General features: G+C 52.3%; 1 protein-coding gene across 1 annotated transcript in view; it reads right to left on the reverse strand.

Moving 5' to 3' along the window:
* Nucleotides 1-25,744, reverse strand: part of DNAH17 (dynein axonemal heavy chain 17) — a 94,108-nt gene that overhangs the window by 63,164 nt on the left and 5,200 nt on the right. The window contains exons 9-21 of the mRNA XM_040244698.1: nucleotides 23,938-24,105; nucleotides 23,594-23,710; nucleotides 18,728-18,993; nucleotides 17,945-18,140; nucleotides 16,842-16,988; nucleotides 13,686-13,794; nucleotides 13,264-13,367; nucleotides 10,775-10,915; nucleotides 9,215-9,358; nucleotides 6,809-6,991; nucleotides 3,433-3,687; nucleotides 2,059-2,228; nucleotides 1,303-1,525 (exon numbers count right to left, since the gene is read on the reverse strand). Coding sequence (XP_040100632.1) covers nucleotides 1,303-1,525; nucleotides 2,059-2,228; nucleotides 3,433-3,687; nucleotides 6,809-6,991; nucleotides 9,215-9,358; nucleotides 10,775-10,915; nucleotides 13,264-13,367; nucleotides 13,686-13,794; nucleotides 16,842-16,988; nucleotides 17,945-18,140; nucleotides 18,728-18,993; nucleotides 23,594-23,710; nucleotides 23,938-24,105 — 2,223 coding nt within the window. The remainder of the gene's footprint in view (nucleotides 1-1,302; nucleotides 1,526-2,058; nucleotides 2,229-3,432; nucleotides 3,688-6,808; nucleotides 6,992-9,214; nucleotides 9,359-10,774; nucleotides 10,916-13,263; nucleotides 13,368-13,685; nucleotides 13,795-16,841; nucleotides 16,989-17,944; nucleotides 18,141-18,727; nucleotides 18,994-23,593; nucleotides 23,711-23,937; nucleotides 24,106-25,744) is intronic.

The following is a 25,744-nucleotide window of genomic DNA, read 5'->3' on the forward strand; positions in this document are numbered from 1 at the left end:
CAGCCACTAACCTGTCTTCCATTCCTGTAGTTTTGTCATTTCAAGAATGACTTTACGGGGAGGGAGGTGGGAGAGGGGTTCAGGATGGGGAACACATGTACACCCTTGGCGGATCCATGTCAATGTACGGCAAAACCACGACGATATTGTAAAGTAATTCGCCTCCAATTAAAATAAATACATTTTTATATATAAAGAAAGAATGACTTTAGCAGTCAGATGAAGATTTGTATTTTCCAAGTTCTCCACACTTGGGCAAATATTGTACTTGCCGTAAAATATTTTAAAGACAAAAATCCCAGCCCCTAATCTCTCTGCCCACAAATAGGTATTGTTTCACTTTCTTCTACAATTAGTAACAGTCTTTGTTGGCAGTGGCAGGCCTCAAACACTCATCAGAATTTTTACCACCCCACTTGCCCTGTCCACGGCCCCAGAGCTGCTGGGCCTGGCCACACACACTTCTAATCCTGGTGCTTACTGAGCCCTGGGCAGGGGGAAAAGGGGCCAAACATGACGTGCTCTAAACCAGGGCCTGGGCAGCGCGAGAGGCCACCACAGCCACCCACACCATCCTGTCTCTCCCTCTGCTGGCGGTCTTGGCACTGGCTGGCGTCAGGGTCTTCCAGCTCAGGAAGTCAGGCCTGTGCAACCGGACACAGTCAGGGCAGAGAGAGGGAGTGAGTAGAGGCAGCCAGGTTTGGGAGGAGACAATGCCTTGGGGGGTGGTTTGACCCTGCCTGCAGGACCCATCTCCTCCGTCCCTCCCTCCCCGCATCGAACCCAGCCGCACACACGGATGCATTGGCACCAACACTGACATCCTGCAAATCAGCATAAAGTGCTGGAATTCTTCAAGTCCCTGCATCCCCTGCCGTGGCCCCTCTGCTCCATGGCCTGGAGCTGCCTGGGAGCCTTCTCTTCCAGGGAGCTGGTCTCTCTCTCAGCCTCGCTGCTGGCCCCTAATCTTGGCAGGGCCTCTGCGGACCCCGTTCTCAGTCCACCGTCCCTCATGCCCAGGCTCCCGCTGGGCTCAGGAGGAGGCATGGGACATGAAGGCATTTCTAATCCACTGAAATGCCAACTACACGCAGGGACTATTCCCCTCCCACCCTTGGGAGGCAATCTGCCTGTCCCCTCGTCTCTGGAGAGCCTTGTCCTCCCACCCCACTGTTCCCCAATAATCTCAGGTCTAGAAGAGGAGGTTTGGCCCACAGGTTCCAGATCACAAGGGCCCGTCCTCCTGCGGCCATGCCCCGCGGGGCTCTGGCTCCCCCGACAGGGCATCCCAGGCCAGTCTACCTGCAGCTTCACGTGCGTCTCCTCGGGCATCTCCTCCCCGTAGGACTTGAGCAGCTCGATGGTCTGCTTCAGAGGCTCAAACATGTTGTCCGTGGCCGTCTGCCTCTCCTTGACCCTCATCAGATGCCCCATCACTTCCACGAGGCCGTCATAATCCCCCTCCTTAACGGGCTTCGTTAAGCCCATCCTGGCAACTTTCATGAAGGCTTCCAGGTCCGCGAGGCTGGTGGGTATGAGGCCGCATGTGATGGGCGCCCCCCTCTAGGGGAGGGCCGTGTCCCTGTCTGCCTGGCGCCCCATGTTTCACTAGCTCAACTGATCGGTGAGTCCCGGGTAGGGTCACATCTACGGGTGGCCTTTGCAGGGCCTCCTGGATGGAGGAGCGGGATTACACATTCTCAGGGCTCCTGGTGACTCCCAGCCACCACCGCCTATAACTGCACAGGTACCACCCTTGAGTTTTATGCCAGGCTTCCCTGCCCAACTCAGGGCTCCTCAAGGATTCCTTGGCACCTGTTGGCCAGACACGGTAAGTGCCCAGTAAAGAAGCAATGATTGAGGAACCAGGGCCCCCACTCCCTGCCAGGTGACACTTTCCTGCTGGGACCCATCCTCCGTGGGGCCACTGGTTTCTAAACCTGACCTTCAACTCCACACCCAGCTGGCTGGGGGCCCTGGCACAAGGCTCTCTGGGGTGTGGTCAGCGTCAGGCCGGTGGGGGTGGGGGTGGGCGCGGGGCAGCGGTCCGGTGCCCACCTGTTGATGACGTGGTTGCTCAGGTGCCGCTTGAACATGAGGCTCCAGCGCTTGATGGTGTTGAGGAGGGCCTGCTTGAAGGGGCGGCAGTCGCACTGCAACCAGCCGTTGAACACCTTGGTGTTGTCGCACTTGGACACCTCCTCGTACAGCTTCTCATAGGAGTCAATCTGGGAGGCAAGGACCTGCTCAGCTCTTGGGCTGCTGTGGTGGGGCCAGCACAGCGCGTGGCAGCAGGGGAGGCCCTCACAATGTGCTCCTTTCCTTCTCCCAGCCCCAGCTGACTGCCCCTGCAGCCCAGAAGTCTATCGCTGAACATGGATACAGGCTGTCAGAAAGGGACATCACTGGGTGAGGCCAGCAGGGCTTCTGAAGGAGGGCATGACTAAAGTTCCGAGGGGTGCAAGGGTCCTGGGCGCCACAGGGCACCCTTGACTCCACCAGCTTTGTGCTGCTGCCTGTCCTCGAGGCTTTCAAGATCGGCAGCCAGCTGTCCCCCTCCCACTGTGGGAGAGACTGTGTCCCCTACCCCGAGCATCTCCCCTGTGGCTGGGCCACCCTCACCAAGCTTCAGGAAAAGACATGAAGGTCTGTAAGCTCATTCCGTTTTCTTGTGTTTTAATATACATATATATTTTGGCCACTCCATGTGTTTTGAAGGATCTTAGTTCCCTGACCTGGGAGCAAACCCAGGAAGAGTCGAGTCCTAACTGCCAGACCACCAGGAAATTCCCCTCATGCTCTACATTCCTGATGTTTTGGCATTGGTGGCCCTGCTGACCCTGGAGGGACAAGCCCGCCCCTAGTCACAGGCTGGCTCATTCCTAGAGATAGCAGACAATCCACACACACCCCGGCCAAGGACCACATTGTTTCATGTGCAAACAATGAACCAAAGTCCGCACCCCAATTTTTACCACCTGCTCTCACACTTGAGGCCACTGTCCACCTGCTCAGATATCACCCAGGGGCAAGGTACCTGACAACCTGAGACAGCTGATACACCCGAGTCACTGAAATGGCTCAAACCAGCCCATCCGAAGCCGGCTTGCCCTGCCTTGCTTGTTCCTTCCCATGAGGACCCCAGCGTGAGTTCTCGGTCATGCTTTCCCCTCATTCTCTGTCTCCTGACCCTGGTGCCCCGCTGGCGACACCCATGGCCTGGAGTGCCCCCTGCTCTCGGGAGCCCTCTTTTCATGGTGGCTCTCTGCTGGTCTGTTGGTCTCTCCATACTTGAATAATAATAAAACCTACATTAAAAAAAACGTTCAGCCGAGTTTTCAATCAAACCCAATGCCTCTCCACAGCAGTGGGGGCGGGGAGGGAGTGGTTGATTCCAGAAGCGAGAAAACCAGTGGGCAAGGCCCAACACACCTGCTGCTGGAACTGGGCGAGGGTGGGCGGCGTCTTGGGGAGGGTCTCCTCGGGGTGGCCGTCCAGGTCCTCCCGGCTGATGGCGTGCCCGTAAGTGAGGAAGTTCCTCATGAACTCCTGAGGGTCGTCCATCCACAGGTAGGAGTAGCGCTCGAAGGAGTCCTGGTACTCCTCGGCCTCCTTCATGGCGTTGATGACCAGGGTGGAAATCTCCTCTCGCATCTCTATGAGGTCCGTCATGTCTTCCAGGTCGGTCTGCAGGCGGGCAGGAGGGGAACGGACGGGTGAGGGCTTCGCCCCGCGGTCTCCCTGACCTGGGGAGCAGCTCCCTGTTGGTTCAAGTGTCACTAACCTCCCGAGATGAGAGGAGGGGACACTTGTCCATTGGCGACGTTCTCCCACGTGAAGGTACGCCGGACGTGACTTTTTGCCTGGCAGACCCCAGGATGACTCACCCATAGCTTCATTCATTTAGTAGTTACTCACCTGCTGTGTACACGTGGTGGGAGGGGGCACTGGGAGTGTGGACAGGGCTCATGGGGATGTGGACAGTCCAGGACTGGGGTCACACGTTTATCAGTAAATCAAAAACTGAGTCATCATGACTCTCATCCTTGTATTCAGATGTAGCGGGGAGGAGGTTGGGGGACACCCCCTGAGAAGTGATTGTTGGTCTGAGAGCTGATGGATGGGAGGTGAAGAGCTAGAGAAACAGCAAAGGGCCTGCGCTGAGAGGAGGCACGTATCTGAGGACCTGAGTGAAGACCACATGGATGGCTGCAGCAGGAGCATGGAAGACCCTGGGTGGACAGGCCTTTTGCATTTCAAGAGACAAAACGCATTCCAAATCGGTCTTAGCAAAAAGGTAGCGACTGGCTCCCATAACTGGAAAATCTCAAGGCGGGGGGTATGTACGAAACGTATTTTTTGAAGTTTCTATATCATAACAAGTATTCTTGCCTATAGAATCCCATGGACAGAGGCGCCTGGGGGGCAGCAGTCCATAGGGCCACACAGAGTCAGACACGACTGAAATGACTACACAGCAGCAGTAAGAAGTTTTAGCATCTTAAAAAATCTTGCTGGGAATTCTCTGGCAGTCCAGTTGTTAAGGGCTCAGCATTCTCAATGTTGCAGGCGTGGGTTCGATCCCTGGTCAGGGAACTAAAATTCCTACAAGCTGCCTGGTGTTGTTCAGTTCAGTTCAGTCGCTCAGTCATGTCCGACTCTTTGCGACCCCATGAATTGCAGCACGCCAGGCCTACCTGTCCAACACCAACTCCCGGAGTTCACTCAGACTCATGTCCATCGAGTCGGTAATGCCACCCAGCCATCTCATCCTCTGTCGTCCCCTTCTCCTCCTGCCCCCAATCCCTCCCAGCATCAGAGTCTTTTCCAACAAGTCAACTCTTCGCATGAGGTGGCCAAAGTATTGGAGTTTAAGCTTTAGCATCAGTCCTTCCAATAAACACCCAGGACTGATCTTTAGAATGGACTGGTTGGATCTCCTTGCAGTCCAAGGGACTCTCAAGAGTCTTGTGTGGTACAAAAGAAGGAAAAAAAAATCTTGCTGGCTGGGGAGAGACTGCCCAATCCCCACCCACCCCCGCAGGGCCAGCCACTTCTAAGAGAGCAAAGGGCTGGGATGGGGGCACGCCTTTCTTGTGCAAACCAGCCAAACGCCCAATCACCTCCTTCATCTAACCAACCCTCATATCCCAAGCCCATGTTCCCCCTGCTCCATCACCCCAGCGCCAGGTACCAGATAACCAGAGATGACCCTGGGGCCCATCCGGAGCAGTTTCCCCAGCCCTACCAGCCTCTGGCCTGGGCTTCCCTCCATCCTCCTCCTGCCTCCTGACCAAACCTGCAGCTCCCCACTTCGCCCCTGCATGGCCGCCCGCGCCTCTCCTTTCGTGGGGAGCTGTGAACAACATTACGTTTTCTATCAGTGGCACTGACGTCTCTCTGTAGTCACCCAGTTGCCTCGATAAGTTAAAATCTTGCAGATGAGACCAGGGCGGGGTGTGCACAGCCTGGGGTGTGGCCGGGTCACCGGGACCCTTACTCTGCCTTGCTCTGTTCTGCTGTATCACGCGAGGACCCCAAGGCGGGTGGAGGAGCCCCAGAGGTGCGGCCCTTCAGACTCCAGAGCCACGTGTCGGGCTCCGGCTCTCACCGGCCTATGTTCAGTCCCACACGTCTGTGCCTGAGTGGATTGCTGGTGGTGCGGTTCACTGCTAAGCTCCAGAGCAGCTCATTGTGTGCACTTGGGCCTGGAACACTACCTCTGTGTGGCTCAGGAATCCTCAAACCGTTCTCTCTGCCTGGGAATCTCCTTCCGTCCTTCACGACTCAGAATGCACATCAGCTGCTCTGGGGAGCTGTCCTTAACCTGGCCAGGTATTTCCTCCTGTCCTCACATCACTACACGCACGTACACACATACCTGTCCCTGACAGCACAGAGCATCTTACTGGAAATGTTTGTTGTTACAAATAATATACACCCATCATCAAGAAGTTCAAACAAGGCAGAGTATATGAAACAAAAAGCCCCCTTTATGTCCCCTGTCCTCCTGCCTCCTTCGCCCCCATCCTGTTTCCCAGAAGTGAGCACTCTTGACAGTTTGGAGTGCGTCCTTAGGAAGACAGGCTTTTGTTTGCTTAAATGAATGAGATCACATTCTAAGCATAGTTCTGCAGCTTGATAAACGCTTGATAACACGTCACGAGCTTCCTTCCATCCCGGGCTCCCTTTTGTGACTCATTTAGACGCCTTTGTCCAGATGGGCCTGAAGCTATGAAGGACTCCTGTATTTGATGGCCATTTAGGTCTTTTCCAATGTTTAACTGCCCCACAAATTGTGCTCCAACAAGCACACCTTCTCAGACCTCCCCCTTCAGGGGGAGGCTGAATTTCCCCCGCCTTTGCATCCCCAGGATCTGATCTGTGTTTTATGTCGTGGGTGGGTATTTAAAGCATTCAGAGCAAACGGGTGTGGGAGCCAGTGGAAGGCACATTTGTCAAAGAGCCTGCATGCTCAGAGGATCACAGACTGTAAATTACGGGAGGGAGGGAAATAGCAGGAAGTGTGGCGGGAAGGCACACTTGGCATCTCGCTGTGGGTGGGGAGGTGTTGAGGGAATGAAAACCAGGTCAACCAAGGACAGGTCCACTCAGAGGGAGAGAAATCCAGGCCACCGTCCCCTGGGAACCTGATAGAACGGAAGCCCCTGGGCTCCTCACACACGGGACCACCACCATGAAACACACACGCGTGACCAAGCGCTGCCGCATCAGTAAGGCGATTCTGACCCCGGGTAGCAGTTGATGGCAGGGAAAGAGATGGGGCTGTAACCAAGCCCAGACTGACCTTATAGTGCATCCTGCCCTTGGCCAGTCTAGGGATGAGCTTGGCTGCGTTGTAGATGTCGGTGACCAGGCTCCCGATCAGCGCCAGGAAGCCTCGGTCCCCGCCCACCTCCAGGGATGGATTGAAGACCAGCCCGTCTTCCTCCAGCTCCATGCGGACCTCGAACAGTGGCGCGACGCTCTCCTAAAACAGGGTGTTACAGGGTCAAGGCCCTGCCCTTGGCCAACTGTTCTCGATGTCTGGTGTTCACCCAGGCACCAAACAAGGCCTAGGGCTGGCTCCTGCTGGCTGGGACCACTACAGAGAGCACACTCCCCACCAAGGGCCCATGAGCAAGAACTGTGCGGCCCAGTGCAGCACCACCAGGCCAAATGCAGGCTGGGCGTCCAAGCTAGATGGAGTAGCAATGAAATAGTGCCGAGGAGACCTACTACCTGTGTTTAAGCCCGTGTCTGAGACTGACCAGCTGCGTGGTCTCAGGCGAGAACCTCGATGTCGTTTCCTAGATATATAAAATGAGCAGGCTTGTTTCATAGAACAGAGACAATTGTTGTTCCCATCTCTTGGGTTTACCGCAGGGATTAGTTAACATACACGGATAGTTAACATACAGAACGTGTGGGGCAGGGGGAAGGGGAGCGGGTCCCAGCCAGGCAGGATGGCCTCTGCTGAGCTCCAGAAAGGACAAGCCTCACGTTCCACAGAGGTCCTGTTTACAAAGTGGGCATACCGTAACCCTGTCTGTTCCTGGATCCTCCTTGTGAGGTTGCAGATCTTAGGTGTGGTCTTGGGTGTCAGAGGATAGGATGGAGCCCAGCCAATGCACCAGTAAATCTCAAGAGTGCAGACCGAGGCCCACAGGTGCTCAGGACCTGCTCCATGGCTACTAACCTTCCTCCAAATGTAGTCCACACTGGCCCTGCGGGTGGCCAGCTCAAGAGCCCCCCGTCTCTATGACTGGGGGAAGAGTCTGCACTAGTGCCTGAGTGAGCTAAGTGGTAGAGGTCAGCTGTCATGAACTCAGTTGAGCAGACTTTTCTTGAGCCTCTGTCTCGGGGGGGCCACTCTTGCTGGTTAGCCGCTTGCAAATACAGAGCCTCCCTGGGACTTTCTCCCACTGTGTTATCAGGGCTTCATCAACCATTTGACTGTGACTTCTCTATTTGTAGGGATAAATACTCCACATTAGCTACCTTCATTGCAGATATTGCTTTGCTATACCTTGCTTGCTGAGTCTTTGTTGTTGTTTAGTCACTAAGTCGTGTCTGACTCATTTGTGACCCCTAGCCCACCAGGCTCCTCTCTGTCCATGGGATTTCCCAGGCAAGGATACTGGAGTGGGTTGCCATTTCCTTCTCCAAGGGATCTTCCCCACCCAGAGACTGAACCCACGTCTCCTGCATTGGCAGACAGATTCTTTACCACTGAGCCACCAGGGAAGCCGTTGGTGAGCCCTACAGCTAGTAATGCCATCTACTTTCACCAACAGACTCTGGGGTCCACTGATGCTCTGGTGACAACTGCCCTCTGCAGCTGGGTCAGGGTGTCTCACTGTGGTGCCTACCACCCTCTCCTGAGAGTGAGCTGAGTGGGCTTGGTCTCTGATCTCGCCCTCCTGGGCAGTATCCAAAGTCACTTGGGAGCCCCTGCAGTGACAAAGACACAGGCAGGGCACAGCTCAGGGGAAGAGGCCAGGATGCAATTAACCAGCAAATCCACTCTGCTGACCTGGTTTAAGCTTCTGCTCGATTCGGCAGAGGGTGGAAAGGGTTGGTGGATGACTGCTGCCAACAGGAGGGCACATCCCACCACCGTTTAACGTAAGGAGGGGCCAGGGGTGCCTGCTTTTCCTCACCCGGCAGCAACATAGGTCAGCTCGGCTCTGTGGCAGTGTGCTTAGCCCATTTATGCTGCAGCACATTCAGGATGACCAGATGTCCCAGGGTGCAGGACTTTCAGGTTTGAAATCAGGACAAGCTGGTCACCCTAGGCAGAGTTTAATAAGTCTGTTCTTTCATCAGGAAACCACAATTATAGATTCCAATGTAAACCTTATCTCATATTTATAATACATATATGCTGCTGCTGCTGCTGCTGTTGCTTCAGTTGTGTCCAACTCTGTGCGACCCCATAGATGGCAGCACACCAGGGTCCGCTGTCCCTGGGGTTCTCCAGGCAAGAACACTGGAGTGGGTTGCCATTTCCTTCTCCAATGCATGAAAGCGAAAAGTGAAAGTGAAGTCACTGAGTCATGTCCAACTCTCAGTGACCCCATGGACTGCAGCCTACCAGGCTCCTCTGTCCATGGGAGTTTCCAGGCAAGAGTGCTGGAGTGGGGTGCCATTGCCTTCTCCAAATACATGTATATGTGAATGCATATACATAAATCTCACATCTGTTACTTACATCTGCAACCATGTTGTCTATCAGGTAACTTAGAGACTTGCGAATGAATTGGTCAAATTCATCTAAGACCATGCTGTCAATGTAGTTGACGTAATCCTTCCAGGACTGGCTTGTCGTATCCGCTCTGAAGAGTTCTGCATTTTCCTGCAAATAGAACCACATGGCTGATTGCTGTTTCACTGGGTCTACCCGTTCCCTTCTTTAAGCCAATTTATCCAACGACTTTCTGGACTACCCTTGTCCTCACTCGCTCACTCACTCCACATGCAGAGGTCTGGTTTTGGCTTCCTGAATGTGCCAGGCTCTTCCTAGGTCAGTGTCTTTGTCTAGGCTGTTCCTTCCCATTCATGCCAGGTATGGCCTTCTTCTCCTTGACCCTCCTTGATCACCACCCCCATTCACCTCAGGTTTGGCTCCTGTCCCTGCCCCCCACCTGTGTTCCCTCTAGTGACCCATTATTTGTGTCTGTAATGGCACAGATGACAATGCTGAATTATTCTGTTTGTCTTTGGTCTGTACCTCTCCCTTGATGCCAAGCATTGCAAGGATAGGAATTGACTGTCCTTCACACAATTATACCTCCAGCACTAAGCTGAATGTCTGGAGCAGGGCAGGAGCTGGTGGATGGATGGATGGGTGAGTGAGTGGGTGGGTGGATGAGTGAACGGGTGGGAGGATAAGTGGGTGAATGGTTGGATGGATGAATGGATGGGTTGATTGTTGAATGAGCAACAGATGGGTGAATGGTATATGGATGGGTGGATGGATGGTTGAATGGTTAGGTGGGTGGGTAGATGAATCTATAAGACACTGAGAGCTACAAGGAAACACGAAGATGAACATGACCCAGCCTGTACCCTCAGGCAGTTACATTCTAATAAGGAAGAGAAGACACAGGCTTAAATAGCTTCAGTGTAAGGGAGAAACCAATGCTTCACATGACTATTATGGGAGTCGAGGACTCTAGCAAAGGTATGTGATGACAAAGCCTCTTCCTGACCCTGAGCCAGATTTCTCTCTCCTGTATTGTTTCCAATACATCTGGGAGTGTTAACAAGTTAATCAGTTAACTCTTTCAAGTAACCTTTTTGCCGTTTAACAAGTTAATTTACTGGGACCTTCTGGCACCAGGGCAAAGGAAAAGGACCTGGAAAAAACTATTTCTTGGCCTAGTCAAGTCACTCCATGGGAGTGAGGACCTTCTGAGCAAAGATTTGACCAAAAGAACAGCTCAGCAGACCCTCCTCCTCCAAGGTGGCCTGCTGGCCCCAGATTCAACTACTCTCAGGAACCCTGTAGAAATATGTCACTTGTCCACACCGATTTATGTAAGGGGAGGAGGCTCTGACATCCTTAGAGGAGGACAGACACATGGCCAGAGGATCAGGCTTCCAGCTGAGCAATCAGCAGAGTCTGCTGTTATAAAATCAGACTCCTGGGTTAAAGGTTGCAGACATCCAGCGTTTTGTGAAACTTCCAGCCCCCTGCCCACCCTGCTCCTTCCTCCCTGGCTACTGAAAGCACGTGGGCTCTCAAAGGCCCTCCCAGGCATCTCCTCACCGCGACCATGGCCTGGATCTTCAGGCCAGCATCCTTGACTGCGGTGTAGCGCTTGCTGAGGTTGGCCACCCTCCCGTCCAAGTCTAACAGGGCCTCTTTCTTATTGTCCTTCCTTTCAAACATCGGGTTGGCTGACCAGTCCTGGAGGGAAAACATGAGCAGGAAAAAAGCGCCTGGAGAAAAAGCTTCCAGTCTCACTCCTTCCCAATACACCTTTAGGAGTAAGTGTCCCCGCCCCAGGTGGGCCTCACAGAGGCTGAGGGACCACCAAGCACTGTTAGATAGTCTTCAGTGATGTGACTCAAAACTAACAGGGGCCTTGGGGGACCACAGAGAGACCCCTGGGCATTTCACCCCATCAGGTCTGGAAGGAGCCTGCCTAGGGAAAGCAGTATCTGACCCTCTCATCAGGAACCACAGGGCTGGAGGCAAGGGGACATGGAGGCTGGATCCAGAGACGTGTGTGATGATGCTCAGTGTCCAGGACCAAAGGGACACAAGGGAGAGAATAGTGACTGGAGGAAGTGCCTGGGGACTGGGGAAATGCTGCTGTTTTCAGACTGAAAGCTCCTTGTGAATCCAGGGGATATTAACAAAAGGAGATACACGTCTGGACACACGCTGGTGATGTGTCTGAGCCCTGATTATGACCAAGGACTGTCCACCTCTGGTCAGAGAGAACAGGGACAGAAAGGGAAGTCGTACCACAGACAGGCTTTCCAACGTCATGGCTACGAGAAGGGGTGGCTGCAGCCTGAACTGTGCCTCCCGCCAGATTTATATGTTGAAGTCCTAATCTCTAACACTCAGGATGTTACCACATTTGAGAGAGGGCCGTTAAAGAGGTGATTCAGGTGAGGTCATTAAGACGGGTTTTAATCCAATACCACTGGTGTCCTTATAAGAGGAAATTAGAACACAGAGAAACTGTGGTGTTCAAGACTCTTGAGAGTCCCTTGGACTGCAAGGAGATCCAACCAGTCAATCCTCAAGGAAATTAGTCCCGAATATTCACTGGAAGTACTGATGCTGAAGCTGCAATACTTTGGCCACCTGATGCAAAGAGCTGGCTCATTGGAAAAGACTCTGATGCTGGGAAAGATTGAAGGCAAGAGGAGAAGGGGATGACAGAGGATGAGATGGTTGGATGGCATCACCGACTCAAAGGACATGAGTTTGAGTAAGCGCCAGGAGTTGGTGATGGACAGGGAAGCCTGGCGGGCTGCAGTCCAAGGGGTTACAAAGAATCAGACACGACTGAGTGACTGAACTGAACTGAAGAGGACACAGGGAGAAGACAGCCATCTTCATGCCCAGGAGATAGGCCTCAGGAGGAACTGAACCTGCTAGCACCTTGATCTTGAACTTCTCACCTTCAGGACTGTGGGACAATAAATTTCTGCTGTGTAAGCTGCCCAGTCTCTGGTCCTTTGCTATGGTAGCTAGAGCAGATGAATATAGAGATCTTTCTAGACTACTGAAAGAAAAGAACCATATCAAAAAATCCTTTATTTGGACAAGCTAGGTGAGATCCAAAGACAGAGCTTTAGACAAGCAAGGACTCAGAAAGCAGGTCATCAACATATCCTTTCTGAGGCAATGATTTGAGGAAATAGTCTGATCAAATGAAAACTGAATCAGAAATAAGTGGGGTGAGCAGTGGCTTTTGCCTACAATTTATTGAGTTACATCTAAGTGGATGGTGATGAAACGAATGTGAACTATAATGTAGGAAAGAGTTTCATACCAAGATAAACCAAAGATGTCTCAACACAGATGAGATGTTTCTAATGAACTGATTATGATGGCCCATGGCAGGTGTCTGTGGATTCGGGCCTTGATGACAGACCATGTTGGGGAAGGGGTGCCAGGGAAGGCTATCCCCCAGTTTTCTGGATAGGGCTTGAGAGAAATGACCCGCGCTGCTCTTCATTGAATGATGAACATGTTCCCAGCAGGGCTGAGTCTTAGCACCTCTTCCCTGACTGCACCCTCATTCCTGGTATCCGCCCGGCAGAGGGTGTGGCCCCCATGTTTGCTGAGCTCAATAGAACCAAATGGAATGGAACTCTGCAGAGCGACCTGGGGCTTTTCTGCCCTGGAGCCACCCTGATGTCACCATTCTGTGGCCCTGAGCCTCACCCAGCAGGTCCCTGCTGCCCTGGGCACTTTACGTGGGCATCTCCGAGGGGCCCGTTTCCGCAGGACTCTCTCCCAGGTCCCTATTTAAGCCCCACTCTGGGGCTTCCCAGGTGGCACTAGTGGTAAAGAACCCGCCTGCCAGTGTGGGAGACATAAGAGACTCGGGTGTGATCCCTGGGTGGGGAGGATCCTTTGGAGGAGGGCACAACCATGCACTCCAGTATTCCTGCCTACAGAATCCCATGCACAGAGGAGCCTGGTGGGCTGTGGTCCACAGAGTCGCAGAGCCGGACACGACTGAAGCGGCTTAGCACACACACGCACGCTGAGCTTTGCGGGTTACTCACCTTCATGGCCTGGGAAATCCCCTCTACGTTTTGCTTTGCTTTTTGTATTCTGTTCTGCAAGTTGTGTAGAATTTCTCGCATCTCTTGAATATATTCAAACACACCTGATAGAGAAGCATGAAGGGATCTTACAAAAGGAACAGTTTAGCAAAGGCTGACTTGACAATCATTGCTGTGACACAGCTCTGGGCAAGTCCTTCTGCCTCTCTGGAGCCTGAAGCAGAGAAAATGGTGGAGAACTTCCAGAAAGGCAGCACGCAGGGATAACACACATCATGTGTCCCTTCAGAATCAGGACCTCCCCATCCCCAAGTGGCAGATCACTGATTCCACAAGAACTCCAGATGCTCGACGGGTTGGACGCCCCCTCCGTCCCTCTCACCCAAGTTTAAGTCAAAGGGAAGCAAATATTGCCTTCACACCTTCACCATTCCAGAACAGTGTCGTCTCAGCATTCAATAATTTGACATCAATTGCTTCCAACTCTGACTTTATCAGTGGAAATTCTACGTCCTTCATGGTGGTCTTTATCTGCAAAACAAAGGCTACAGTTTCAGGGCATTTGTTCCAAATGCATGCAGATTTAAAATCGTCTCCGGTAAGGGTGTTTATTACTCAATACCAACCAAACCAGCTACCGTTAGTGTGATTTAACTGGGAATTATGTGCACAAACTTCAGGAGATTCCAACTTTTAAAATTATTATTTTTTTTAATCATCAAGGATTTATGTATATGCTTAACTCTGAATCACTTATGTTATGGGATAGAAAGAGGAGGAAATTCACTAACGCAAAAACAATGTGTATATAATCCAAAATTTTCAGTCATGCCCAACTCTTTATGACTCTGTGGACTGTAGCCCACCAGGCTCCTCTGTCCATGGGATTCTCCAGGCAAGAGTACTGGAGTGGGTTGCCACGCCCTCCTCCAGGGGATCTTCCCGACCCAGGGATAGAACCTGAGTCTCCTGCATTGTAGGCGGATTCTCTGCCATTCAATCACCGGGGAAGCTTAGAATCATAAAAAAGGAAATCAGAGGAATACACACTGGTAACTGGGACGTTTCTGGGGCATTTCTCAGAACATCGCCTGGGCCGTGATTTAAGGCTTAAAATGTGATTATACAGAGGAGGTCCAGGATCTGTGGAGAAGCCGTTCCACTAGTTAAAGCATCAGAATGAACTGCAAGGGAGGTTCCACACAGGCTCAATCTGGGTCTGCCCCGAGCTAAGAAATTCATGTAATGCTTGAAAGCATCAGTTCACAGAATAGAAAAACAGATGGAGGGTGTACACAGTTTTTTTTTAATATAAATTATTCTTTTAAATAATAAGCACCATTTGTGCTTCAGAATATTGTCCTATCTGGTAACATTCTGATTTACACGTAAGGTTCTCAAGGATAGGTCTATATAAAGTGAGGGATGTACACAGAAGTTAAATTGCACGTTAGATGCTATTTGCCTTTCACAATAACCCTTGACATATACTTAGTACTTTAAATGGAGCCCCCTCCCCACCCATGTCCTCCTTTTCAATGCCCTGCTAGAAAAGGTATAGTATGGGCAGAGAAATAAAGCTTAATGGCTATTACCAGTGGAAAGCAGACAGAAGTAAAAGAGAGCACTGACAGGATTATAAAGTGAGTCAATGTGAAATTTTGATTCCATTTATCAACCTTTGGCTATTAAACAGTTACACCAATAGCCCAGACAAGAGCTAAATAGTATTACCCTTCTGTGATTGCCCAGAGTAAACAAAGCCCACGGTGATGGGATCCACTCAATATGCCCTGTTTAGTACTTTTCAACAGCTATGTTATAAATCTACACCTTTAGGACATTCTTCCCAGACATCTCCTTCACCCCGTCCCCAGCAGATTCTTTAAAGCTTCACCCCCACCTCCACTCTTGCCTAGCTCAGGCATTAATGGATATGAGCAGTCTGGGGGCCTGGGGTCTCTCTTGACAACAGAAACTATGTTAAGAACAAGAAGCGCTTTAAAGGCAGTATCCCCAGCCTTTTCGGCACCAGGGACTGGTTTTGTGGAAGACAATTTTTCCACCGACAGGGATAGGGGAAATGGCTTTGGGATGATTCAAGTGCTTTACATTTACTGTGCAGTTTATTTCTACTATTATTACATCAACTCCACCTCAGATCATCAGGCATCAGATCCTGGAGGTTGGGGACCCCTGATCTAAGGGACCCCAGGAGCATCACCAGAGAGGGGAGCCAGTATCAATACTAAGGGTCATTGTAGACACTTAGCTCCAGGTCCTGTCTAACATTGCCTAAAATTTGTCCATTCTTGTCCAACATTTTTATTTGAACAATGTCGTTCACTGCTGAAGCTAACGTGCTTCCCGAGCATGTGCTTGGTTGGGGTTTGTTTGGAAATACAGAAGTGGAAGATAGTTTTCTGTTTTATTCTAATTAATATTTGTGGGATTTTTTGTTTGTTTCTGATTGCATCATTCTTAAAAAAAACCCAAAAGACTCTTGCACTGAAAGTAACCCCTGAAAATTTTTCCATGTGACTGCATCTCTAAGGCTTCCATTTTTCCTAAATGCCATGGCTGGGGGCGCATTCTAGGGAATGGATGAACATGACCTTCTTTGAGCCTGAAGAAAGTTGTTTCTGGAGGAAGCTAATTCAAGGACATGCACTTAAGACAGGCCCTGGGATTTCATGGTTCACAGGCCACTCTCAGGGCCTCTCTGGCCATCTGCTCCCTTCCTTCTGCAGCCCGAGTTTCTGCTCGCTCTGGTTTCTCTGCTGCCCCAGGACTCCAGTGGTAAATGAGGCTGGGACCCAATTCCAAATTCCCAGGGTTCGGGCTTCCCAGCTGATCCTGCCAATGCAGCGGACACAGGTTTGATCCCGGTCAGGGAAGATCCCACATGCCATGGGGCAGCTGAGCCTGTGAGCCACAGCTGCGGAGCCCATGGACCCAGCGCCCGTGCTCTGCAACGGCAGAAGCCACCGCACTGAGAAGCCTGAAGACAACTAGAGGAAGCACGTGCACAACAACGAAGACCCCGAACGGCCAGGAGTAAATAAACATTAAAACCCAAACTCCCAGGGTTCAAGGAGAAAGAAGCTCATTGGCCCCTTTTGGATGAGGCGTCTATGGTAGGCTGAATAATGGCCCCCAACGATGGCCACTTCCTAATTCCCAAGACCTGTGATACTATGTCACATCGCCTTTGGCAAAAAAGAGGGTTTGCAGCGTGATTCAGTTAAGGGCCTTGACATCTGGTGGGCCCAACTGGATGGCAAGGTCCTTATAAGAGGGAGGCGATAAAACAAATGAGAAGAAGGGAGTGTGACGTGCTGTGATCAGGAGTGGAGGTGCTGTGATCTGTGGGTGGCGTGACGTGGCCTCCAGCCCCGGAATGTGGGCGACTGTAGGAGGTGGAAAAGGCAGGGACAGGGATTCACCCAGAGGGAGGCTCCAGCCACTCATCCACGGAAACGCATTCCCTTCTGCTCCACGTAGGGCTCGTACACCTTTGTCCTAAATGAAACCCCCGCAAATGCAGCACCCAAAAACGCAATGCGGCACCAGCTCACCTCGTTGTACCAGCCGACAATGAGCTCCAAGTTGCCCACGAACTTCCGGAAGGTTTCGTACTGGGAGAACAGGTTCTCGGCGCTCCTGGGGATGTCCTGCTGCTGCTGGAAGTTCAGGTACTTGACCTCTCTCAGCACGGCCACCAACTGAGGTGAGTGAAGAGGACAGAAGCGGTCAGGTCTCACGGCACAGCCCTTGGCAGCACACGTGTGGGTCTGTCCCTGGGAGGCTTCTGCAGCCCCCAGGGGGAGCTGGGGGGAGGCCCCCCTGGGGGACAGGCTCTGCTGGCAGGATCAGGATGCCCCCTTCCTCCAGCTCAGTCCATGACACCCTCCCCTGCCCCCGCTTTTCTTTGAGGATCGCCACCTCCTCCTCCTCGTGTGAGACCTGTTACGCTAGTTTATTGCTCCCTCCCCACTTCTCCTGGTCCTTCCACCACGGCCTGCCCTCCTCGCTCTGTAGGAGGCAAGCTCCAGAAGGACAGAGATCTTTGTTGGTTCCCTAATCTATCCCAAGCACATACACCAAGTAAGTGCTTAGTAAATGTTTGCTGAATGAATGAAAGAACGGATGTTAGCGGAAGAGACATTTCCAGAGGGAAAGTCACATATGGGGTCCGTGCCTTGCTGAAATCACCGCTGACTTCACGAGCAAGGCTGGCACACTTGTGTGGGGCCGTGCTTGTGGAGGTCCAGGCTGCTCCCACTTTTTCCCTGGCACATGGCTAACCATCCGGTTTCAGCCCCTAGATGGTGTGGATTCCCTCCAGCATCCCCAGTTTGACCAGGGGGCTTATTTATTCAGATCCTACAAAGACGTTTTTTAAAAAAAAAAAAAATTCTCAACCTGATGGTTCTTCTTGGGACCCTATGAAACGTGGCCCAGCTTTAAAACAGTACACTCATTCAAGCTATATTCAAGGATGCTATGATTGTCTCATATCTTCAACATATCTCAGGCACACTTCAAGCAACGCTTCGATAATAAAGCTTTAGGGTAAATGTGACATAAACTTCAACCCCACAGATCTGTGCTGTCAGGAGGAGGGGGTGAGCCTCAGAGCTGCATGAGCTTGCCCCGTGAGGAAGCAGACGGCACCCACCGCTTTGCTGAAGTTGACACGGATGAGATTGGTGACAGGGTCCCGCTGGATCAGGGGCTGCCCCAGGTTGAAGTGGCAGTCCTTGTCCACCCCTGCCACCCACTGCTGGTAGATCCTCTCACGGTAGCTTCTCAGCAGCTCCATCATCTCATCATACTTCTGGTAGATTAGCTTGGCCTCCACACTGGACATGACCCTGGAATCAGAGTTAGGGGGAGGGTCAGACGCTGTCTCCCATGGGGCCTCACTGGCACCCCAACCGAGGCTTTCAGACCTCGGGGTGTTGCAGCAGCCAGCCAGCTCTCTTGTTTCTTCCAGGTTGAGACCCTGAACATACAAATGGACGATGCCCTATGTAGGTAGCATCTAATCCAGAAGGTCAAATGCTAACCCTTGTAATATTGGCCCCGAATGGCCATGACTTGATTCATAACCTCCAGGCTTCCCGAATTCCTCTCTTCTCTTCCAACTTAGGACCAACCAGAGAGCCAGATATGCCTTCCAACCAAACACACAGGACACCCTCCTCCTGCCCCCAAGCCGACAGCCTCCCTCGTTCTGCTGTGAGCTCTCCCGCTCCTCTGCCTGCCTTCCAGGCTCTGCCAGACACAAGTAACAGTGGCCAACTCCCTGCTCTGGCCAGCTGTTCAGAGAAGGGGGCGTGCGCTCCTGGGGTCTCTCCTGGGACCGTGCCCTGGGAAGGAAAGTCTTGGCCGATGGGAGGCGTGGGCCTGCCTCAGAGTGGGGACGGAGGAGCGCTGCCGGCCCAGGGCCCTCACTCACGGGTGGTCGATGTGCTTGAGGTCCCTCCTGGGTGCCTCCAGCCTCTCCTGCAGCTCCAGGCTCCACTTGAGCTGCCCGGCTACGGGGGGCATGTTTTTGTGAATGGGGGGGATGTTGCCGTCTGCTGAGGCCGCGATCTGGGCGTCATACAGGACCTTGGTGTTATCCAGCTCAGTGTCAAACAGCTCCAGCATGACCGAGTACCTGGGCACCACCTCAGCGAGAATCAGAGGCCGTTCCAAGAGGCCCCCACACATGTGCAGAAGCTGGAGAGAAAGGAGTGAACCTTCTTTGCTGAAGGGGCCCTGCTGGCGGGGGGGCCCATCCCCTCCCCCATGCCCGGCATCATCCATGGCTTGGACACTCTGTGGGGTCAGCCTTCAGAAGGAGGAAGACACATGCCTTCAACACCAGGAAGTTTCCTCTGTGTAGCAACTGGCTAACCAGCTGCTTCTATGATTTCCATCTTGATGTATGCTGGGTCCCCACATACTCAGCTTATAAACCAACAGTACAAACTAGGTTCAAGGTCTAGAAAAAGATTTGTTTCAGGACCAGGAGAAATCAGAGTTTGGGCAAAGAAGATTTAAACAGTTAGGAAATACCATTTTAAAAAATTGGGGGAGAAAAGCAGCTATCTATATAACCAGGGCTTGCGCTACGACGGGATTGAGAAATATCTTTGTCATGAGAATTATTGGGAAGACCACTGATCCTCAAGGACCCACCCAGGCAAGAGAAACCACTCGGGAAGCACTCTGAAAAGTGCTCTGGGGGAAAAGAGGTGAGGGGGAGGCTTGTCTTACACTACGTGGGGTCCCTGAACCACTAAACTCGCCAAACGCTGGTGTGGGGAGGAGCCCATAGGAGCGTCCCGGGGCTGCCATCACAGAGCACTGTGAACTGGGAAGCTTCAACAGCACACTTAATTCCCTCACAGCCTGGAGGCAACAAGTTTTAATCAAGGTGGAAAGAGCTGTGCTCCCTCTGAAGGCTCCAGGGGAGAGTCCCTGGGTGGCCAGCAATCCTCGGCTTGTAGACCCATCACTCGACCCTCTGCCCTCTTTGTCATGGAGCCATCTTCCCTATGTATGTCTCGCCCCGTGGCTTTCCTCTCCTTCTGACACAGACCCCCAGCATCACTGGATTAAGGCACAGGAGGCCAGCAGGAGGCCCTCAATGAACATCTCAATTACATCTGCGGAGACCCTATTTTCAATAATTCACAGGTCCTAGGGGTCTGCACCTCAACACTTCTCTCTAGCGGACTCAGTTCAATCCACCAACCAAGGGCCTCATGCTCAGCCCTGGGTTGACTGGGTGGAGGTGGCAGTGGGGATGGGGATAGGGTTCAGATACTGTGCGGGTGCCCAGGGCAGGAAGTGCTCAGCCCTGGGGCTTTGCAGAGATTACAGGGAAAGCTTGGCACATTCACAAGCCGTGACAGCAGAGGTTCAAGCATGGGCTTCCAGAGTCCTCAAGGAGCTGGGACAGCTCAGGTGCCCATGGCCTACCAGCCCAAGCACCCTGACCTGATTACTGCAGCAGGGGTCGTCACCTCGCTCTGAGGGCAGTAACCATGCCTGAGCACCCTGCACGTAGTGAACTCATCACACAGGGTCTAAGAATGCTACGCACTCGCATTCGCTAAACAAACGAAAAGCTCACAGAAGAGAATAAGGGAGGATCATCTGGATGTTTTGGTTGCGGTCTTGGCTGGCATCAGAGGGTGGCTCAAGTGGGGACATAGAGGCGAGTTTCTTAAAAAATCCTCTCGCAGTGGTGGGAGGCCTGGAGGCAGCGGGGGCCGGGGCTGTGCCTGAGCACTGGGGAAAGGGCCCTTACTGCAGCCTGCAGAGAGTAGCCATGTGGGCTGGACAGTGTGACACGTGCTGGACGTTTAGGAAGCTCCCAGCCAGCCAGGGGTCACCAGGGAAGTCCCCACGCCTGTCTGAGCCCTTGGACCCTGAAGGCCTGGACCCAAGTCTCAGACTTGCCTAGTTTTCAGTATGAAAACTAAGACCACTACTGTGTCTAAAAGTGGCCTTTTGGGGAAAGGGTGGAATAGTGGCTGCTGAGAAAGCAGGAGAGATTTTTAGGTCCCTGAAAGTCAACAAGAGCAGCCACTGACTCCCGGGAAGATGCTGTGACCCCGAGTTGCTAACCATGACTCCCTGCAGTGGCGGAGGGTGGGAGCTACCCACACACGAGGTCACCAGTGTCCTGTCTGAAAACTGCCACAGAGCAGTTGGGAAAGGAGTGAACCTTCTTTGCTGAAGGGGCCCTGCTGGCGGGGGGGCCCATCCCCTCCCCCATGCCCGTTAAAAGCACGTTCCATTGCTTGACAACCCTCTTGACTTTTTTCCTCCCTCTTCCCTTTATTTCACGCTCACATGTTTTCTGGCCCCTGGCTTCTGGGAAGGAGGTTAATTTCATTTTCTGCCAGGAGGAGGTTGTGTGTAAAATTGCTCTAGAACCTTCCCAGCTGCGTGTGAATTACTGACAGCGAGAAATAGCATCCCGGCAGCTGGGGAACACGTAGGGGGTCAAGCGGACGGGCAGGAGGGCACCCCAAGGGCCTGTCCTAATTAGAGCAGAGGGTTGTCAAATGGGAAGAAAATGCTCTTCAGTATGGGAAGGAAGATGAGCAGATGGAGACTGGAATAGTTTATGAGAGTCTTCCTGACTTATTTTCTTTCTCATCTAACACAAAGTCACGTGTCTGAAAAGGACTTTCTCTTGCGGAGTACAGAAGCTGATTTAGGCCACGGCGGAGTGGAGAAGTGCCTGTGAACACACCCAGGGAGTGGACTTCAGTCCCACACGTGCCACCCAGAGTTCCTTCTTGGCCAGCTCCTCCCCTCCAAGGGGGGACCTATGGTCTCTGGCGACTTGGCGTGGACACCTCAACCCACCTCCTTCCCCATCACTGAAAGACAGCACAAGGTGGTACCCAGCCTCCAAGAGGCCTGGGGGCAAGCTTCTCCTGGTTTCATCCCCACCACAGGCAAGAAGGGCTAACCGGTGCCACAGTCCATCAGTTCCAGCATCGTCTTCATTCTGGAGACCCCACCACAGGGGAGGACCAGTATTTCCAAGTGGAAGTGCTGGCTGGCAACCTTACTTGGGACCCTTTGCACTTGGGTAGCCCTGGGGCTAACAGCCTCTGGTTCCCACCTAAGGTCTGCTAGGGAGTCAGCAGGGAACAGCTCCACTGCCTCAGCGGGGCGGCCGGTTCCCTCCACCAGGAAAGCCTGGCTTTGCACTGGGCTTGGTTCTGCGCCAACCCGAAACAAGCACCTGCCCTCAGGGAGTTTATATTCTAGTTGGGAGGACGACAGACACGAAGAGATCAGTACACAACAGATGCCAGGGAGAGCCAAGCACGAAGAAGGAAAACTAAGCAGGTCGGTGCTGGCAATGGCGGCGAGGGGAGAGCTCCCGCTGGGAGGAGGAGGTGAGTGGGGGGGCCTCTCCAAGGAGGTGCCCAGACGGCTCCAAGGGGAAGGGTGTTCAGAGAAGGGAACAGCACGGAGGCTCTGTATTAATTTGCATTCATTGATATTTTGCCTGGAGCACCAACTCCATCCAAGACTTAATTGATCGTTTCACTTGCAGAGCTTCAAGTCCTCAAACATTTTTGCTTTAGAAATACTCAAAAGGCAAAGGAACATTCTGGCAGGTCGGCACCAAATGCTGGCTGCCTCGTGAACTTGGACCGGGAAGGTCCAGGAGCCCATCTCCATGTGCCCCCCGCCCCCGATATGCTCGCTGCTGAGGGGTCCTGTGGGAGGGGTGCACCAACCAGCAGAGGGGACGAGTGTCCAGCTCCTCACAGCTCCAGCCAGTTTGACCAGTGACAAAGGCACCTTGTGGTTTTAACTTGCACTTTCCCGATCATTTGCAAGGCCAGACCAACAACCTATGCGAGTATTGGCCATTTGAGTTTCTCTTTCAAACTGACGGTCTCTAGGGGCTTTAGTGCTTTTCTGCAATCTGTTTTTTTTTTTTTTTAATGTTTTCATAAGCATTTCCTTTTTCTAACTGTATAAGTGCTATACACCTAACCCGCACAACCTGGAGATAGTAGAAAGGTACACAGAAGACAGGAAAATATTAGCCATCACCCCACCACCCAGAAATGACTCCCTGTCATAATACAGTGTATTATGTGTATATACACAGAATACTGTGTATTCTTGGATCTCAAATGTTAAGAAAGAGTCAGTGTGGTTCAGCAGCTCAAAATGTGGATGTGTTTTATTTTTTAGAGCAATTCTGCATCTAACTTGTGCTCCTTATATAAGTAATGAGGGAACTGAATCAAAGAAGGACAAATGGAGAGCAGGACTCAGTATAACCCCAAGCTCACTTTCCTCTCTTAAGATGAGAGGTAGCAGTAAGACCCCCTCACAAGCTACTCAAGGTTCTGACTGCTGACTCTCTAAGGTGCTAAGAAAGGCCGCTGTCCTTTCTGGGCCTGGCTCTTCACCTACAATCTCCAGACTGCATGATTAGACCGATTCTGCAACCGTTTACTGGAAGGACTGATGCTGAAGCTGAAACTCCAATATTTTGGCCACCTGATACGAAGAACTGACTCATTGGAAAACAGCCTGATGCTGGGAAAGATTGAAGGCAGGAGAAGGGGACGACAGAGGATGAGATGGTTGGATGGTATCACCTACTCAATGGACATGAGTTTGAGTAAGCTCTGGGAGTTGGTGATGGACAAGGAGGCCTGAAGTGCTGCAGTCCATGGGGTCGCAAGGAATCGGACACGACTGAGTGACTGAACAACCGTTTTCAGCATCATGGAGCCGCTGTGACGAATCCTGTCAGGGCACACTCCCCACCCGCACCTACCTTTGCACTGGACTCAATAGAATTGCAGTCATCAAACCCTTGGCAGAAGATGGTGGCCAGCCTCCTATCCAGATCTTGAATTTTGGTCTCGAAATCAGCGTAGTCGTCATCAAAACTCTGGAAGCAAATTAAATCACCAAGCTTAGAACCCTGACCAGCATGCAAAGCCAGGAGTAGGCGCACTCTAAGCCCACCCACTGGGATTCAGGTTACTTCTCAGCAAGTTCACGGTCATGAGGGCAGAGTTCTTGTGCTGTCTTTTTTCCACCACACACGCTCCCCTCTGCATGCCTTCCCACCCTCGGAGCATTTGCTGTTGACCCTGCCCAGGCCCCCTAACTTACCAAATCTCCGGGATCCAGGGGGTCATATTTGCAGTCAGCGAAAACCTTCACCAGCTCGAAGACCTCGTCATAGATCTGGGCCACCTGGCTTCCGAGAATGTTTCCCCTCACGCCCCCGAGCTCAATCTTCTCCAGCTTCAGAAACTCAATGGCTGTTTTATAAAGATCCTGGTGGAGGAAACCCCCACACCTTCATCAATTCAGTTTCCTGACTGACCCCCGAGGGGAGGAGCCCCCGGGCCACACAGCAGTCCGGAGGGGCCCTCTGCTTATCAGTGTTAATGTTCTCTAAAGCTGTTTCAGGGACGCAGACAGAGGGACGGAAGTAAGAGTCCCATGACTAATCTCCCAGTTGTGATCGTGGAGGAGGAGGAGATGAAGGTCGGGATCTTGTCCTGACCCAACACTGGGTGACATGTGTCTCTAAGTAAAATCACACTTTACAGGGGCCCCACTTCCTGGGCTGTGGGTCAGAAAGGCAGACGGTGGTCCCTCACAGCTTCATGTACTAGGCGCCTGATGGATGTTTACAGGTAAATCCCACTTGCTCACTCCCTCCGAGACTTGCCTTCTCCAGCTCCTTTAGCCGAGATGGTACCGTCCTTTCCAGGATCGCTGGTTTGGCATTTAACCCCATTCAGTCCTATTGCACAATCTATGTCTTCTGTCTGTAGCTCTCATTTCTCCTTTGAGGCCCCCAAATCCTCATTGAGGACCACAAGCAGCCCCTATGTGCCTGATCCTGTGCTTGCAGGGCACTCCAGCCCTCCCCTAAACCGGAGACGAGGTTGGTGCTGTTTCCCACCAAAGATCCAAGGTGTATCGAGATATGACCCAAGCGAACCTACTGGAAAGTAGCAGCATTGTCACGCCTCGCATTCTGGGCCCCTCACACCAGAGGCGGGTGGCGCAGCTGGTATGGCCCATCAGGCAAGGGTGAGCAGCATGGCCGTTCCCCCCTCTTTTCCTGGCAGCCCCTCTTTTCCCAGCAGCTCCATCCCGATTCAGAATCTACAGTATAGGAACCAGCAGCTATTTGGCCAGAAACTCGGCTGGGGCCCTCAAGTTCTCGGACTGGGAGCCTTGGGGCATGAAGAAACGCTCTGTGACCGAGATATGGCATCTCAAGGGGTTTCCTGCTCTGCCTCCCAGAGGGTGTGGATGGGAACCATAGAGGCCTTCCCAGAGCCCCGGCTGACAACATCCCTCAAAAAAATCACTGCCTGGTGGTTCAAGGATCCACCCCCCAACCCTGCTTTATGTTTTTAAATAGTGTAACGTGTACAAAGTATATCTAAAAAAGAGACCCCCTACAGAATACAAAACAAGAAGGAAAACCTTCTTGCACTACACATGCCTTCACCTCTTACCTCTTCTCCCCAGAGGAACCTGTTCTGAACCTCTTTAAAACTGTTATTTGCCCCATGTTATTTGTCCCGTGTTGTTCCATGTACCCTGTGTCGTTCCATGTATGCAAATAAGGTCCTTCTGCAAACCTCAGTTGTGCTAACTTAGTTCCACTCACCCTCTCCCTTGGCCTGCAGGCTTCCTGACCCAGGTCAATGAACTTGTCATTAACCTGCTTGTGGACAGAAGGCAGGAGAAAAGGGAAAAGCAACTGAAATGGACCGCTTTGTTCTGGGTTAACAGCTCTGGGCCTGGTGGGGGCATCCCAGTGACTTGGCTTCCCCCCTGGGGAAGCTGTCACACAGATGTTTGGGTGTGACTTTTATTTCCCTCCTGGCAGCCCATGTGCAAGCACGACAAGGACAGAAGACACAGTTCTCCTAAGAGGGAGGGGAGCCAA

This window comes from Oryx dammah, unplaced genomic scaffold, assembly GCF_014754425.2.
Source record: "Oryx dammah isolate SB20612 unplaced genomic scaffold, SCBI_Odam_1.1 HiC_scaffold_8, whole genome shotgun sequence".
NCBI classification, from domain to species: domain Eukaryota; kingdom Metazoa; phylum Chordata; class Mammalia; order Artiodactyla; family Bovidae; genus Oryx; species Oryx dammah.